We start from the raw sequence: 19235 nt of genomic DNA on the forward strand, positions 1-19235 counted from the left end.
TAAACAGGGATTAACCCTAGACAAACGAGCAGAAAACAATAACCTAATTAAGAAATTACCAAGGAGAAAAACAATACTCCCAACACCATTCATTGCGCAAGCTATTGTATATAAATAGGACTGAATCCCACACCCAACTAACACTAATGATGTTTCCTAGTTGGATAATGAAACATCTGCAAGCAAACCACCAAGTTTAGAGAGCACCAAAGACTAGTTTAATTGAGTTTATATACAGTATTCTCTGAAATTATCATTATGTCTTCATATTTTCTTCTGAGTTGTACTTGTATAGAGGATTTAGCAGTAATATAACTCAAGGATGTAATTGTGTTGTTAGAATGCAAAAATATTATAAACCACTCAAAAAAAACACTATCAAATATGAGAAATAGTAAAATTAATTAATTTTTGCTATATTGTTTTTCAGATTTAAACTGGGTTATGGAATTGTTCAAGACCAAAAAGTCATAAAAAGAACACTTTCTACATAGTAGACAAAAAAGCAGTTTCTGTGTTCCTGTATAACTATACAATTTGTTGAGAGCTGAAGTGATTATCAAAACAATATTTCCAAAACAGTATGACTAATTGTAAAGGAAGATCTGTCAGCAAGAAAAGAAACGATAAAGCCTATAATGGAGAAGGATTTGTAAATTGGACTATAAATCTAAATGCAATTCAGTCCGACAAATTCTTGAACTTACTGTCGAGTATGGTTCCAATTGTTTATCACAAAACCCAAGAAGAGAGACATAAGAAAGTAAATAGTCTCTGGCAAGATGGATTGCAGCCATCAGGACACAATTTCAGTATTAGGACTGATCAACACATGGATTATCATCACTTTTCAGAATCAGCCTATCATGGGAATAATGGACATAATTCATCAAGCTGTAGTCCAAAGTATGATAACTTTGCAAGTTACAATTATTCAGATGGGACTGACTCCTCAGAAATGGATGCTATGCTGCAGGACAACCATTTATCTAGTGACAGTGATGAAACCTCTCCCATTGTGGAAGGAAATAGAAAACAGCCCAAGGAATCTAGTAGCATTATGGCATTACAGATACTTGTACCATTCTTGCTAGCAGGATTCGGAACAGTGTCTGCAGGAATGGTTCTAGATATTGTTCAGGTAGGTATTTGCTTATCATATAGTACTGTAAACATGACGCTTCTGGATTAGGGTTTTAGATAGTGTCATCTTTATAAACACTTCCATGGTTCTCCACAATTTCTGCTTTTTTCCCCACTTGAAGAATAATCTGTGGAATAGCAGTACACTGGCAGAATTTTTGACTTCATTCAAAATCTCTAGAGTTTTAATGCATGTAGGTGAGGGTAGGAAAAGACCTGTTTTCTCACAAGTTTATTGTTATAATTTAAGTCTAATTAGTAGAACTAAGAACTGTAGATTCAGGAAAACCCAAAGATGCTTCTTGATGGATTTAACTGTGGCATTTTATATTTTTTAAAAATATACTAATTATGAGGAGTGCCTTATTTATGATTATGTCCATGTTTTCAGGATGGGGTGATGATGTGTGGTTTTGTTGAAGCATGACAATATCCCTAGTTTCAATAGTGGTACAGATTTTTGAATCACTCCAAGTTTTGATTAGATTTTAAATTTCTAGTTATGTTTATCCACAACTGTCTACTGAGGGTGGGTGGGAGATTCATAGAATTATAGCATTGGGAGGGTTACTTTGAACTACTCTGTGGAGTCCCTGTTCAGTTCAGATAGTTAAGCTAAAATATCCTAGACAGATGGTTTGTCTCTAGAGCCTCTACCTGAAGCCACCCTGTGAAGAGAACTCATCGTTTTTCTTGATAAACAATTTTACAGTAAAAATGTTTTTATTACTAGATATTTCCTTAACATTCAATTAGAATGTCCTTTCTTATAACTTAGGGGGTGTGTGGTGGCTCAGGAGTTAAGACACTGAGCTTGTTGTCTGGAGAGCCAGCAGCCCAGGTTTGAGATCTGAGCTCCACACATCGGGATGAGCTCCCATCCTCACCAGAGCTCCTGCCAACCTAGCAATTCAAAAGTACGCAAATGCAAGTAGATAAATAGGTACCACTTTTGTGGAAAGGTAACAGTGCTCCATGACTTCATGCTGGCCCCATGACCACGGAAATATCTTCGGACAGTGCTGGCTTAATGGCTTTGAAACAGAAATGAGCACTGCCCCTATAGTTGGTAATGACTAACGGAATAACCTCCCCCCCACCCATAAATTAAACTCATTATTCATTATGTCTCTTAATAAATAGTGCAGAATAGCTTTTCTTATGTGTGACATCCTGTTAGGTGTTGAAGTTGATATCATAACTTTCCAGTCTTTTCTTTGCAAAACTGAGCACTTCCTATTTGCTCTCTGTCCTCATAATAGTTTTAGTTCTTCATTCCTTAATCATCTTTGTTATCCTTCTCCAAATCTGTTTGTTTCAGACTCGACAAGCAGTCTAACAGTCTGTTCAGTTTATCTGAATTATTTTAAAGTGGGGTTTCTGTTCAGTATCATTCAGTTTATTTATTTATTTTAATAATGATGCTCGAATGGCTGATCTGTTTCTTTTTTAAAATAGAGATAACATTTACTTTCTACAAGGCAGTTGGCATTTCACCTGTCTCCAGATTTTCTTAAAGATAATGTATAAAAGTTCACTAGCCCACTAGCATGTTATTTTAGTATTCCACGATGCAATTTATTCTGCTCAAAACAATTGCTTGGTGGAGCACACTCTTGTTAGAGACATTGGGTCCAAGAGCTGTCCTTTCTTTGATTTTTGCCATCTACACTGGGCAGATGGTTTACTGATTTTTTTAAACAAGTATTTGCTGTTGTTCTTAACATCCTTCAGCAATCTAGGTTAATTTTGAGTTTTGGTTTTCCTGTCACCGTTATAACAATTCTGGGCTATTTGTACTCTCTTTTTTTTTGGCAAACTGTCCCTGTTTCATTTATTTTCAGATTTTAGTATGACTACACTAAGCTCTTTGTGTAGCCATATTTACTTTCTTCTGCTTTCTTCCATGCTTTCTTCTTTCCGGAGTGGTTTACAATTGTGCTATCTCTCTTTTTAGAAAATCTTACCCATATTATAAAAATCTTTCATATTAACTTTCCCTGCCACAGAATTTTCATTGCTTTGAGTTTATTAAAATCGGAAAGGTCCCAGATATCAGTGTAACTACCGGTACATTCAATTTTACTTTCCCAAGAAATCAAGAATTCCAGCATTATGGTATCACTTTTCAGCAAAATTCCTCTTCTTTCCAACTTCTTGACTAATTCTTCTCCATTGGTTCATACCAAATCAAGAATAGCTGATATTGGCTAGAGCTTCCTTCATCCTCTGGAGAAGAAAGTTATCAATAAGGCAAACAGAAATTTCCAGGAAGTTCCATGCTTGACAGACTCTAAGTCCCCTCATAATCCTTTCATGTCTGTTAGAAAAAAAAATACTCAGTTTTAGAAATCAGCATCCTTATATTATCCTTGATTGGGCAGGCAATTGTAGGTATTAACAGTGTCAGTATTGTTTTTATTAATTCTCCACCTAATTTAATACAAAGACCTAACTATTTCCAAATGATTTTCGTTGCATACAAGCAGCTGCAGTTGTAGTTTTTCTGTGTTATGTCATAGAAAGTGATAATTTTCCAATGGAATTGAAAAATATAGAAACTATTTTGTCACATTGCTAGTAGAACAGCATACTTCCTTGAGCTGATGGGTTAGATTGACGCAGATTTGTTTTGGTTCCTCATTAGTATTGAATCATTAACTTCCAGAATACTCATATCTTTGCCTTCTTGCAGAGTCCAAGGGAAGGAAAAAATCCTTCTGCCCTTCAGGGAATCATTATCTTGTGTCCTGATCAGTGTCTCCTTTTCTTTCCCTGAAGGTTTAGTGTTGTTATTATTTTTTTTGCAAGGGCCTGAAACTGTTTCTGAATTCCAGAGGTACATATTATTTTCTGTGTCACATCTATTTGCCACTCTTGACCTTCAGTTTGCTTCATTGTCTCTAATGGAGAATTGCTCCCTGTTTCAGTTTTTATTGTGTTGCCTACTTTTTTTCCTGATAAATCTTCATCTTTTCTCATTAATAGAGAAGCCATAGACATTGGCCACTACTTATTCTAATTATCAGGCCTTCTATTTTCTTTCTTTCTTCTACTTAGTGCAAATCTATGCCATTTTGTTGTTCTAAGTGAGGAGCATAAGCATGTAACAAGTAGCATGCAGGAAATGGCTGTTGAATCCTGCCTATTCATACTCATGTTTGTCTTTTGAAATACCAGTAATAAAAAGCTTTTGTTTTTTTGTTTGGTTAACCAAGTGCGTCTGCTATAAATTCATAACAGAACCTGTCAGATCCCTTCCTGGAATGTCCACCCTCTCTTCCCCCTCTACCTGAGTTACAGTTCCAGTCTTGTAGCATTTTCTCCATGTGAAAGAGTTCATCTAGGTAGGTAGTGATGCTGCCATCACCTATTCTAGACTAGGGAGATGGTCCCCCTTTCAAAGCGATGTGGTGGCTCAGTGGCTAAGGCGCTGAGCTTGTCGATCGAAAGGTTAGCAGTTCAGCAGTTCAAATCCCTACTACCGCGTAACGGGGTGAGCTCCCGTTACTTGTCCCACCTTCTGCCAACCAATAGTTTGAAAGCACGTAAAAAATGCAGGTAGAAAAATAGGGACCACCTTTGATGGGAAGGTAATCACGTTCCGTGCGCCTTTGGCATTTAGTCATGCCGGCCACATAACCACGGAGACGTCTTTGGACAGCGTTGGATCTTCAGCTTTGAAACGGAAATGAGCACCACCCCCTAGAATCAGGAACGACTAGCACATATGTGCGAGGGGAACCTTAACCTTTACCTTACCCCCTTTCATCCAGAGTCTGGATGGTAGAAAAGAAAACAGGAGATATTCCTCCCCCAGAAGTAAGGAATAATTATATGGCTCCATCAAAGTCCCAGTTATCAAATCCAAGTGGTTTTGGAGAGCATGGTGTTAGTATGAATCCAACACAGGAGTAACAATAGGTTGACTATTTCATTTTATTTGTACTCTAAAATGAGAATCAGTGGTATAAGATTATTCACCTCTGTCCTCCATTAGTTTGAGAAATAAAAAGGCCTCATACTTTGTAAAGCAGCTAACCATTAGTCAGTTAAAAAAAAATTAATAATGTAACAACTTAGCTTGGGCAATATAGCTCCAAAAATACCAATAAATAACAATATTTATTATTGTTGAATAGCATTGGGAAGTGTTCCGAAACATTACTGAAGTTTTCATCTTGGTTCCTGCATTACTTGGCTTGAAGGGTAATCTGGAAATGACGTTGGCATCTCGACTATCTACAGCAGTAAGTTCGGGTAACATTTTGGGGTTGATAATCAACTATTTCTTTAGGAGTAGCAGCATTTGTAGTAAATTGTCCTTCTGACTTCTACTTCATATAATAGATCTTTTTAGTAAATTCTTGTCTAAGGGCAGGTAATGTTGTACGACCATTCAAAGTTATGAAGGCCATAAAATGGGTGCTTTATGTCCTGTTGTAAATGGTCCTGTCCTACAGCCCGGTTATGTGACTGCATGTCAGACAGGTCAGCTTTATGATGGATCATGGCATTCTACATTCACGTGACTGCAATCAAAGTTTCTGGCAAAAAAAAAAAAGCCCTTTAAAACGAATTAGTTTGCTTAATGACTGTCACATTTGGTTAATAGCGGCAGTGTTTACTTGATGACTGCCATGAAATAGGGCAAACAATTGCTTCCGGTCACATGGGTGCCTTGATTTATGACTGCAGTGACTTATGACTGTAATTCCGGGTTCAATTGCAATAATAAATCAAGGACTACCTGTCTCATTCAGAAATCACTGAACCGTACTATCCCTGAGCATACACAATGCTAGATTGTCAGCAGAAATTCTTTGAGAGTAGATATATAGGTTTGACTGTTTCATTATGTTCATATTCTAAACTGCATACTAACTATTAAGATTCTATTTTAGTTTGCCTTAACTTCTCGTCACTCTTTGAGTAGCAGCCTTCCTTTGTGACAATTAAGCAGTTAAATACTTCTGGGCTTTAAAAGAGTTTTATAGCTGTTTGGAAAATATGCATTTTAATAGTGTTTACATGTTACCTTGGCCAACATCTCATATACAAAAATGTAAGAATGAGTTTGGGCTACCAGTGTTTCCATTACACCAGTCTATATCCAATGATCAGTCAGAAGGTCACAGGTATATAAAGGAATAGCATCTTCCTGTTTAGGTTTTCTATTAAGAACTGGGAGGCTTACCATCTCCATTGATGGATGTAATATATATCCATCGTTATTAGTAGCCATTAATAACATAGCTATTCATGAATTTGCTTAATCACCTCAAAAGACAACTAAGAGATGACTATCTTTATATCTGTAGCTCTTTTCCCAGGTAATTATGTACTGGATGAAGAAATAGTTCCTTTTTTATATATTTCCCACCATTTAGTTTCACCTGCTTCTGGCCTTTCTCCACAAAACAATGCATGGTTTGTTTGAATCTGATTGTTATATCACAGTCCCCTTTATTTGATTTTTACCTAAGCTAACTACCTCTCTGGGAGATATTGCTCCAGCATGTTTGTCATTTTAGTGATTTATCATTTAATCAAGTTACTACCAAGGAGGAAACTACATTCCCACAAAAACTGGCAGAGCAAGCTAAATGCCAAACTCACTCACGCTATTAATGCTACCTAGTTAGAAAATGAAATGCCTGCAAGCAAACAACCCAAGTCAGAGAGCGCCAAGAACTCAACAATTTATTATTAATCCAAATCTATAATACACTTTCTAAAATGCAATAAGCAGAACTATATTAATCAGCTGATTTTTACAGCTTTATGCTTTATTTTTACAGGATTTATATATGATAATATATGACATTTTGCCATTTTTTTTCATGCCTCCACATTCTGAGCTAACATTTGTACTGAAGTAACCAGGTTTCATTTTCATCAGCCACTCATTGTACCACTGAGTACAATGCACCACTGTACATTTGCCAACAATGTTTATTTGCCCGTCCCTATATAAAATATGCATCCTCATGATCTTCAGTTAGTCTTATGGCATTTTCATACACATAAATATCCAGCCCAAGATATGCTCATTGTTGCCATTTTTGCCTTGCATAGAAGCACTCGGCTAGCACCCTGCTGAAAAACCTTGATGACATTAGGAAAGGGGCTATTACCAAAATTCAGTGTTCAGTTCTTTAAAGTAATGATAAAGAAATGCATTAAGGTTTTTCCGTTGTTAAAACGCTCTATTGCTTTTCATAGGTAAACGTCGGGAAAATGGATTCACCCATTGAGAAGTGGAATCTAATCATTGGAAATTTGGCTTTAAAACAGGTAAGGTCATTAAAGAAGTCATTACAACTCTGTTTCTATTCATTTTGGAAGCAAGGAGAAGAAATATAAGAAAAACCTCTCTCTGATTAATTAATCCAGTGGTGGCTCCCTCCCCAGCAGTGACTCCTGATTTGCTTCTGTGTCTATAGCTGAGGCTAGGAATCTCACTGTGCAGTTGAAATCTGGGAAAGTTCCTGGAGATAATTTCATTCCTCGAGAGTTGTTAAAAGAAAATAAAGATTGGTGAAGACCCAATGTTGACTTTTTCTTAAAAAAAACTTATTTTAAGTAAATAATCAAAGCCATTAAAAAGCGAAAGTTAGAGTATTTTGGACATGTGATGCAACACCCAGAAAAATACAGCATCCTTCACTTAATCCTCCAGGGAAAAATTGAAGGCAAACGAGGCCCAGGCAGAAGAAGAACATCATGGCTTCAAAACCTAAGGGATTGGTTTGGACAAAACTCAGCAGCACTTTTTCATACGGCTGTTGACAAAAATAGGATTGCCAACATGATCGCCAACATCCGATGATGGACATGGCACAATAAGAAGAAGAAGAAGTAAATAATATAAGCACTTTTTCCATCTGAGTGGAATGAGATCATAGCTATCCCTCTCTATAAGAATACAGGAAATAGATTTAACCCTGCCAACTATAGACCAAAGAGCATGCTTAATACAGTAAGCAACTATATGGGAAGTATCTTCATTTAAAACTGTTGGATTGGATCCAAAGTGAAAATATTCATGTTGATATTCAATAAACAGGATTTAGAGGAGACCGTTCAACCTTAGACAGCTGGTCTTGCACCATTTAGCCCAAAGGCACTCTTTTTGCAGCCTTTGTGGGTTTCAGATCTGCTTTTGATCTGATTCCAAGGAAGAGGCCATGGCCAAAACTTCAGGAATCTTCAATGGTTAAAAAAATTGTTGCTTCTTATTCAAACTCTTTATTCTAAAACATTTCATTGAGAGTCAGATGTTCCCCTTGAGGGCACCTATCTGATGCTATTTCTATTTTAAAAAAATAAATAAGGCAAGGTATTCTAGCCCCCCCCTTTAATATGTATACCAGTTGAATAATTAAAGCTCTCTATCATCTAATCATCATTCCCCAGTGTTAGCAGATTGTGCAATTCCCAGATTGCCACATTCAGAGAACATTTTATCAGTTTTCCAGGTGGCAGTGAGGGGGCCATTGATGGCACTGGCTTCTTTTTGCCTTAAAGAACAATTTACCAAAATTACCAAAAAAAACCCTTGACCGCTAGTGTTTGCATGACACAACAGTAGGTTAGCTAAATGGCAAAGGAATGGAGATCAGGTATGTATTTGCAAATATCTTGGCATGCAATTCTACGCTTATTTTGGGCACACATTTCTCTTCTCAAGCAAGTTAGCCCAGTATAGCTTCACAGTTTTCTTAAGAGTTTTCTATTCAATCCAGGCACATTTTATTCCCGCAGCTAGCAAAGTTTTTCTTGCTAAGGTCATCTCTCAGCTTCTTCATGGTGTACCGATTTGCATTTTTTACAAAGTTTAATAGCTTGGAAGCAGTCCAGTCCAAATTTATAAAAGCCGCGCTTGCAGTTCCAAATGCATTTTGAATCTTAGTATGGTTTCTATGGCTGCCAGAACCTGGTTCTATGACTTGAATTTTGGGATGAAATTGATGTTTTCTCTTTTGGGTCTGGATCCACTGGTTTTCAGGGACCATTTTACATCAACCTGGCTAACAAAAACTAATAGTAAACTGAAGACCCTAGATTTCTCTTTGGAAACTGTTTGTTGGGGTTTGCATCTGAAATGTTAATACTAGTTTAAGCCTAGTAGTATCCAACCCCACAGATTATGGATTCTTCTTATAGGGCAGTGATGGCGAACCTTTTCGGCACCAAGTGCCTAAAGGGAGCACTTCGCAAGCACGTGCGTGCTCATCAGGGCCACGACCATGAAGATGAGCTGTCCAGGGGGCATGCGCACACCGGATAAGGTACTTCCGGTTTCCGGCGCACCAGCAAGTCTTCCGGTTACTGCCACCCATGCACACGTGCCGGTCAGCTGGCCAGCACGCATGCTCACGCTGGAAAATGGAAGACCAGCTCTTCTGGTTCCCGGCACTGCCACATGCACAAAATCTAGCTGATTGTTGTGTGCGCATGCACACAAGAAACCCAGAAGAGAAACGGCCAACGCCGTGCCAGGCAACATGGCTCTGCATGCCACTTTGGGCACATGTGCCATAGGTTCGCCTTCATGGTTATAGGGGCATGAATCATCATTTTGTCTTCTCTTCATTTCTAATTCTGAAATTTCATGGGGTTTTTACTTTGACCAGGCATGATGTACTCTACTATTTTCAATTTTGTGAAAGAGGTATAAAAACATTCCTTTTCAGCTGTGCTTATACCCATACGGAGATGTTTCTATGCAATCCATAAACTGTATTCTCCTTTGTTATGCTCTCTAAAGGAATTCTTGGAAGACATATTTTTATCCCATTTTAAAGAATTATTCTGGTAGAGAGCACAATATCTGTCAAGTTCTTTTATCTGAGCAGGATCCTGGTATCTCTTTCCAGGTTGCCTGATTTTGTGCTAACATTTGTTATTTGCGTCTTTGCTGCAGTTGTGGTTTGGCACAAATTTTCATGATTGCCACTGTGTATTGCAGTTATTATAGTAACTTATGTATTTTTATTGCATTTTTAAAAAGTTTTATTAATAATTGTTACAGATTTATGCATTTTATTGTGTGACCGTAATAAGGGTGTGGTGACGATGATGGTAGATGTGCAAAAAATGCTGACATTTGATGACAGTGCTGTAAATGCTAAATGTAACAGGGGAAAGGTAAGGCCAATATTCCTGATTGTCTGTTAAAACCGAGAGTACACCATTTTCAACAATTACATCACAACTTATATTTTAACCATTGCATCAAGATGTGGTAACTCAGTTGGCAGAAATGGTAAATCATCCTGAGTATTTTGGATACAGTGAATTGGGTCTATTAAATGCACATGCTGTCCAATTTGTCCATCGTATCTGAAATCCATTAAATCTCCATTTAGTATACTAAGAGTTCATTGCATTGATAGCTGCTTAATTTCCTGAGTATTACCCTCAATTTTATAGAGAACTGTGTATAATCTCCATTGTGTTTATAGGGAAGTCTACCTTTTCTCATGTTAAATATTTATTGTTATTTTGTAGGTACAAGCAACAGTAGTTGGTTTTTTGGCAGCAGTGGCAGCAGTCATATTGGGTTGGATTCCTGAAGGGAAATACCATCTTGATCACTCGATTCTTTTGTGTTCCAGCAGTGTAGCGACAGCCTTCATAGCATCACTTTTACAGGGTAAAAAAATTGTAATATTTTAAATGTAAACACCATTAATTTTAACATTATTAATGTTATTATTAAAGAGTAAGGTTAAGTTCACTAGACTCTTGTCTAATGGTAGATAGCATATGGTAGATGGCTCTTTCCATAAGTACAAATAAGCAAATTACAATTGTATTTTGAGTTTATAATATTTATTTATTTATCACTTTCATTCATAGTCATTGGTTTTTATTTGCCCATATTTGTCATTGAACCTAGAAAGCATAACTCTTGCCAACTACCAAACATAAATTCTTTTTTTATTAACAGAAATATTTGATTTTAATCTGGGCCTACCAGAACTTTCAGATTATTTTCCTCTTTGGCTAGTAAATTATGTATTATTATTATTATTATTATTATTATTATTATTATTATTATTATTATTATTATTATTATTATTATTGGACTGTATTGTTTTATTGATACATTATCATTATCATCAGAGTCCATTGCAGTGAGAACTGTCATAAATTAATACCTATAATAAGCATCATTGTTACATGGATGATAGGTCCACACTTGAGTGAATGTACAATCTAAAATTCAACATAAGAATATCAGCAGAAAAGGAAAAAGAAAAAAAACAGAAGAAAAAGACAGAATGGAAAATCTGGTTGAAGAATATAAATGTATTTCTTTTATAGAAATTTAGAGCTTATTTAAAACAACGGTGGTAAATGAAGTACTGTAGTCTTCTGAGGTACTTTCATAACTAGTCTAAATTATCTTTTTAATGGTTTTGCTATAAACATATTTAACATTATATGTTACTTTGATTAAGAAGTAACACTATAAATTTGTGGGTTGTTAGTTAGAAACACAATACCTTGACATATGAATGAACAGTACATTAAATATAGTTCATCTGTGCAAATGCATCCAAAGCAGAGGTGAGTGTCAGCGGAATCTTTGTTTAACAACTTTATCAATTGTGGGTTTCATCTGTACTACATCTAAAAATGATTATTAAAGCATTTGCCATAAAGCAATTTTTCATAACATGTCATTTTTAAACATAGCAATGATAAAGATGGTAATAAAATAGTCTATAATTGAATTTAGAAATAAGGAACATTTTTATTTGAACTCCTCTGCTCTTCTGTTTTTGAATATAGAGTTACAGCATAAGATTGACCCACTTTCTATTACAATGGTTCTAGGCATAATAATGGTTGGTGTTATTGTTGGCTCTAAGAAAACCGGCATAAATCCTGACAATGTCGCCACACCTATTGCAGCCAGCTTTGGAGATCTAATCACGCTTGCAATTTTGGCATGGTTAAGCCAGGGTTTATATGATTGCCTTGGTAAGTATTTTCTTTCACGCTCCTTTGTAAGAACTAATTCACCAGTTCCAACTATCTTAACTCCCAGCCATCCCGTTGAATATATTTCCTTTGAGTAATATTTTGACAGGAAAACTTTTAAGAAGAGTTCACTTACTTGAAACTAAATGTGTTTCCAGATATCTCAGATACATCAGCATGAGTATGATTCTATTCTATTCTATTCTATTCTATTCTATTCTATTCTATTCTATTCTATTCTATTCTATTCTATTCTATTCTATTCTATTCTATTCTATTCTATTCTATTCTATGAGATTAAATGGCATTAAACTGAATCAATTTTTATATGGTTAATAAGAAAATAAAAAGAAAAATGAAGAAATATCTGGATATCACAGGGCTTATAAATGAAAGATTTATGAAAGAACAGACAGGGTGATTGAACAGTGTTGAAAGTACAGGTAGTCCTCGACTTACAACCGTTCACTTAGTGACCATTTGAAGTTACAACAGTACTAAAAAAAGTGATTTATGACCATTGGGGCATCCCCATGGTCATGTGGGGATGCCCCAATGCTTGACAACTGACAGTTGCAGTGTCCCGGGGTCATATGACCCCTTTTTGACAAGCAAAGTCAATGGGGAAACCAGATTCACTTAACAACCACATTACTAATTGAACAACTGCAGTGATTCACTTAACAAATGTGGCAAGAAAAGTCGTAAAATGGGGGCAAAGCTCACTTCACAAATTTCTCACTTAGCAACATAAATTTGGGGCTCAGTTGTGGTTCTAAGTTGAGGACTACCTGTATTCAGTTCAATTGCTTTTTATACTACAGATAGTTCTCACCTTACAACCATTTGTTTAGTGACTGGTCGAAGTTACAACAGCACTAGAAAAAGTGACTTATAATCGTTTTTCACACTTGTTTTTTAAAAAAGTTTTTTATTTTATTTCTTACTAGCTGTACCCGGCCATGCATTGCTGTGGCTCAGTCTTGTGGGTATACAATATTTTTTGACTGAGTGCCAATAATTTCCCTCTGTAGCTCAGGTCATGCCTACTTTGCCTCCGTCCCACCAGTTTTTTCACTCGGTCGATTGGATTCAGACCTGAGTTGCCTTTCTCTACGTTTCTTTTTGGACTTTAACGTCACTTAATCAATTGCTTTCTTGGACTTTTACCTATTTGGTGTTTGTATTGGGAGAGCTGCGCGTCGTGGGATTGGCGGAGGCCTCTGCCTGGGTTGCCATCGGTGAGTTCGCGTTCTTGGGGATCCGGGACGCTGGCCAGCGACAAATAATTTGAATCCAGCAGCCATCTGGAGGTTTGTGTTCGGACGCCCCCGAGGATACTTTGCCGTGGGTGTAAGAGCTGGTTTCCCGGCTTGCCAGTATAACCGCTTTCACCTTCGCAGCTCTCCGCACCACAGGCGGCATCGGGGTCCCTGCCAAAAGTACGGCATACTCCGTTAGTCGGGAGGACACTTCGCGGTGGTTAACATTTCCCACCATTTTGCTTGTGGGTTTGGCGGTGGCGGCGCTGAGGGGAAAAGACCCGGCTTGCGCCTGCCATTGTAGTGCTGCGACGTTAAAGTCCAAAAAGAAACGTAGAGAAAGGCAACTCAGGTCTGAATCCAATCGACTGAGTGAAAAGACTGGTGGGACGGAGGCAAAGTAGGCGTGACCTGAGCTACAGAGGGATACGACACAGCTCAATTCCAACGCAATGTTGCACGAAATAATTAAATCAAAATGAAAATAAATCAAAATCTAGGAAAATTCAATTTAACAATGCAATCGGAAACATTGAAATGGAATCGTGAAATATTTAGTATAGCGTGTGTTGCTTTTACGTCCAACAGATGGTGCTGTTTTTCAAAAAAGCATGTGTTTACCTGTCAGATGGCGCTGTTTTTCAAAAATGCATGTTTTTACCTGTCACAGGTGTGACATCTATATATAGTAGGTATATAAAAACACGTGTGTATTTGAATGCAACGTTGTGTCAAAATTTCAAAGCAATCGGTGAAGAACTTTCGGACATTTAAGATTTTGAACAAACGAACATTTACATTTTTATTTATATAGATAAACATATTGTAAATGTACATTCTCTTATTCATAATTATTCACACATATACATATACATATATATGTTTTCGTAGATTTTCATGGGTACAGGTATGTAAGTCTTGGCGTATTCGGGTCTTTTCCCGTGTAAGATTGAGAGTATCTTGGCGACGTTTCGACGAGGTCCCATTCGTCACAACACAGCCAACCAACCCGCTTGCAACAACAAAGCCAGCACTCCACATCTCCCCACCAGTATTTATAGAGAGACGACATCTCCGATCATGCTTTGCTTGCACAAGCACGAAGCCGAAGACAGCAGCCAGAAGATGACGAGTGGGACCTCGTCGAAACGTCGCCAAGATACTCTCAATCTTACACGGGAAAAGACCTGAATACGCCAAGACTTACATACATATATATGTATATATAATATATACATATATTAAATACATGTATTTTCTAAAGAAAAAAAAGATTTTTTTAATGACATTCGGGGTTGCTCTTCTACCCTCTCTTCTCCCTTATTTTACAACAATTCTTTTTCTCCTTCTTCTCTCTTTCCCTTCCCTGCCTTCTTCTGTCATTTTCTACTTTCTTCTTTCCTCCTCCTTCCTCTTCTCTACTTCCCCTTCCTTTCCCCGCTCTTCTCCCTTCTTCCCCCACTTGAGACCTTTGCAGTGTCCCCCGTAGTCACGTGATCAGAATTTGGACACTTGGCCATTGGCATGTATCTATCACAGTTGGAGGATCCCGGGTTCATGCGATTCCCTTTTGTGACCTTCTGACAACAAAGTCAGTGGGAAGCCAAATGCACTTAACAACCGTGTTACTGACTTAACAACTGCAGGGATTCATATGACAACTGTGGCAAGAAAGGTCATAAAATGGGGCAAAACTCACTTAAGGACCGTCTTGCTTTAGCAATGGAAATTTTAGGCTCAATTATGGTCGTAAGTTGAGGACTACTTGTGTTCTCTTTTAATATCCCTTTAAAGCACTAGAGGGTGCTGTTGGGTTGCAGTTTGAATAGCTCGAGAAAGCTTTTGTAGATAGTAATTCCTATTAAATGCCCCTAAGATTAAAATACAAACATAGGATACATTTAATATTTTTATTTGTAATTGTTTTAGTGTAAGTACTTCTGGAAAAAAAGTGCTCTAAATATCAGTTTTCATGCATGCCTTTGCATTGTTGTTTTTATTTAGTTGTATTCTGATAATTTGGGAGTTTATTGTTTTGTGCACCTCCTAGGATTGTTACAGTACAGGCAAATTATGTAAGTGTTTTAAAATAAATAAACAATGGTAACTATTTTCAGTGTCAGTTATAATTACTGACGCAAACATTTGGTATAACCTTTCTTGAGTTTTCTACTTTCCAGTCTAGATTACAGCCCTTTAAGCATCCTGTCTAGGTACTTATTAGACCCATCCCTTTCAGCTCTAAATAAAGTTAGCTGGATACTATCACCTTCTGAAATAATCCTATGGTGAATCCTACTTCGGAAATAGTAGAAAATGTTGTTAGCAAAAGAACCTTAGAACCCATAAGTATTGTGAATTTTCAATAAGAGTGCCCTCTAAAAACTTGATGATAAGATCAAACTGGTGGTCTCAATAACCTTTCGTTGTTCCTTTAGCAATCCATTTTTTTAATGATTACTTTGATATTGCCATATCTGGGCTATACTATATTTTCTTCTGGGAGACTAGGAATTATGCAAATTCTGTATGAAGGCTATTGCTTAACGCATTGTAAGCCGCCCTGAGTCTCCGGAGAAGGGTGGCATATAAATCGAACCAATAAATAAATAAATAAATTCTACTATCAAACTTAGAACAGTAGGTAAATCCAAACAATAAGATAGTTTAAACCGTATTAAAACACGCAATACAAGTAAGCCATAAAGTAAGCAACAATACAAAGTAAAAGCAATATGAAAGTTTAAATATCATTTACTTTATCAGATATCAGAGAAAGTAAAAAAAAAAAGACAAAATGATTAGAATGGTTTGTCATAGATGTACCAAATGGTATCTATGGTTTTCAGGCATAAAATCGTGTTTCTAATCATGAGATATATGTTCGCAATTAAGCCTTATTAATAACAAAGGATGTTTTAATAATTTTATTTAGAATGAGGGAGAATTGCAAGAAAAGTTTCAGTCTGAGAGAAGATACTCATAAAAACTAGTAATTAATTTCCTCAGAATTTTATGATAACGCCTAACGTTTTGTTTTAATTCTAGAGAACTATTCTTATATATCTCCTTTAGTTGGTGCCTTTTTCTTGGCTCTGACTCCTATGTGGATTATAATTGCTGCTAAGCATCCAGCTACAAGAATAGTCCTCCATTCCGGGTGGGAACCTGTTATAACTGCAATGGTCATTAGCAGGTAAGGTGCAGTGGTGAAATCCAAATTTTTTTACTACCAATTCTGTGGGCGTGGTATGGTTTGGTGGGCGTGGCTTGGTGGGCCTGGCAAGGGAAGGATACTGCAAAATCTCCATTCCCACCCCACTCCAGGGGAAGGATATTGCAAGATCCCCATTCCCAGCCAGCCAGAGGTGGTAATTTGCTGGTTCTCCGAACTACTCAAAATTTCCGCTATTGGTTCTCTGAACTGCTCAAAATTTCCGCTACTGGTACTGGTAAGGAGCTTTAATGACATTTAGAAAATGTTTAAAAGGGTTCCAAACCAAATAAAGTAAGATGCTGGGAAGGTGTACACAATTACATAAGCTGATTTTTTAAAGCATAGAATAGAAGGCACATCTTCTCCAACTTATATATATATACAAATGTGTTCAGTGTAGCCGCCAAGGCAATATCAAAAACAATAACACTTAGACTTATATTCTACTCCATAGTACTTTACAGCCCTCTCTAAGCAGTTTACCGAGTCAGCATATTTCCCCCAACAATTTGGGTCCTCATTTTATTGACTTTGGAAGGATGGAAGGCTGAATCAACCTGAGCCGGTCATGAATCAAACTCCTGGCTATGGGCAGAGTTAGCCTGCAATACTTCATTCTAACCAACACACCACCAAAGCTCTAGAAATGTTGCCATGAAATTGCAATTTCTAATTCAATAGAGAGAAAATTATTAATTGCAGGAAAATAATGTTAAATAAATGTACATTAAACCATGGGGATTGTCCTGTCTCCAATCATGTCTTTGTTTGGTAACCAACAATGTCTTGGAGTGCAATTCCTAACCTGCCTCTTGAAAAACAGAGGTTCCCTTTGTTCCCCCCAAATACCAATAGCACTTAGACTTATATACCACTTCATAGTGCTTTACAGCCCTCTCTAAGCTGGTTACAGAGTCAGCAAATTGCCCCCAACAATTTGGGTCCTCATTTTACCAACCTCAGAAGGCTGAGTCAACCTTGAGCGGGTGAAAATCGAACTGCTGGCAGTCAGCAGAATTAGCCTGCAACACTGTATTCTAACTACTGCACCACCATGGCTCGAAGTTGATTTATGACATTTATTTAATTAAACACCCTAAACAATTCCGCGCAAATGGCTATCCAATCTCTTCTTGAAAGCCTCCAGTGATGGAGCACAAGTTCTAAAGACAAGCCATTCCACTGGTTAATTGTTCCCACTGTCAGGAAATTTCTTCTTAGTTCTAGGCTGAATCTCTGTTTAATGTTTAATCCTTGTGCTGCTCTTAGGTGCTTTGGATAATAGGTCAACACCTTCTCTGGGACAGTACCTCACATACAGGAAAATTGCTGTTATGTCACCACTAATCCTTCTCTTCATTAGATTAGCCATTCCTAGTTCCCTCAATCGTCATTGGAATGCTTCAACGTCAAAATGTTTTGCATACCCCTTATAAATAACAAGCTTTCCAAAATGAAAGCACCCTGTACAGTTTTAAGGTGCAGTTAAACTGCAGTGAGAGGTGATTATTCTTAAGATGTATAAGGCTTTAAAACTGAATATGATCATGAGTGGAATTCTGCAGGCACAAACTTACATTTTATCCATTTAGATTCAAAAGACTTCAGTGTGGTTAATTTTTAAATTTATTGTATATTTTATTTATTGTACTGATCTGAAAGATAAAATTAAGTACTAGATTGTGTTTTCTGTTTTCTGTTGGCAGAAGTAGATTTTACAATAAAACATGGGTAAATGTTTTATTTCTTTATTTTTTAAATTTGCTTGCCATCCATCTCATCACAAATATCTACAGTATGTTCAAACTTAACTTTTCTAGCACAGTTCAATGTTTTATAGGTATGTTAAGAATATTTCCTGGTTGTGTTAGATTGATTCTTAGAAACCATATAGCAAAATGTGTAACAGACATACATAGCTTCCAAATTATTTCTGTTTTGTTTATGAAGCCACAATTGTTCAAAATAGTTTATGCAGTCTGACTAGCCCTGTCTGAAATTTCAATTTTCTTTTTCAGTATTGGTGGCCTTATTCTGGATACAACTGTATCTGATCCTAATTTGGTTGGGATTGTTGTTTATACTCCAGTAATCAATGGTAAGGGAGGCATGGAATTTCTTAAAATTGCTGTGGTTCACTGCATGCTACTTAGGTAAAAAAATATTCCAGACCAAATCGAGACATAAGTGGGTGGGTATGTACTACTGTAAAGTCACACTGTAATTTTAGAGTAAAAACAGTTCCTGGTTTTCTGTTGTAAAAAGATAAATATACATTCAAAGATCAGATGGGGATAAAAAAATATACTTTTAAACCTCACATAGTTTATATATTTAGATCCCAGATACATATTTTAAAACGTCGTCTTAGACATTTCTATGTACTTCTATATAAAGATTTCTGTGAACATTATACAGATAGATACAAACACAAATACACACATACCGGTAGTAATAACTCTGTTTGTAACATTGTAATAATCAGTATGGATGCCTAAGTAGTTATATTTCTACATATATTTAATGTAAAATTGTTAGAACGAGAAAACTGTTTTAGAATTAGCAAAAATTTATCTGGCCACCCATGTTAATCAAATAACTGTGGGTGACTAACG

General features: G+C 36.7%; 1 protein-coding gene across 1 annotated transcript in view; it reads left to right on the top strand.

The window, feature by feature from the left end:
• The first annotated feature begins 583 nt into the window (after positions 1-583).
• SLC41A2 (solute carrier family 41 member 2) overlaps positions 584-19235 on the top strand; it is a 28962-nt gene continuing 10310 nt past the window's right edge. The window contains exons 1-7 of the mRNA XM_070946827.1: positions 584-1141; positions 5286-5393; positions 7369-7440; positions 10660-10804; positions 11995-12141; positions 16452-16599; positions 18639-18718. Of these exons, the coding sequence (XP_070802928.1) occupies positions 584-1141; positions 5286-5393; positions 7369-7440; positions 10660-10804; positions 11995-12141; positions 16452-16599; positions 18639-18718 (1258 nt within the window). The remainder of the gene's footprint in view (positions 1142-5285; positions 5394-7368; positions 7441-10659; positions 10805-11994; positions 12142-16451; positions 16600-18638; positions 18719-19235) is intronic.

Source organism: Pituophis catenifer, unplaced genomic scaffold (assembly GCF_029215685.1).
Source record: "Pituophis catenifer annectens isolate HBS135680 unplaced genomic scaffold, rPitCat1.0.hap2 SCAF_7, whole genome shotgun sequence".
NCBI classification, from domain to species: Eukaryota; Metazoa; Chordata; class Lepidosauria; order Squamata; family Colubridae; genus Pituophis; species Pituophis catenifer.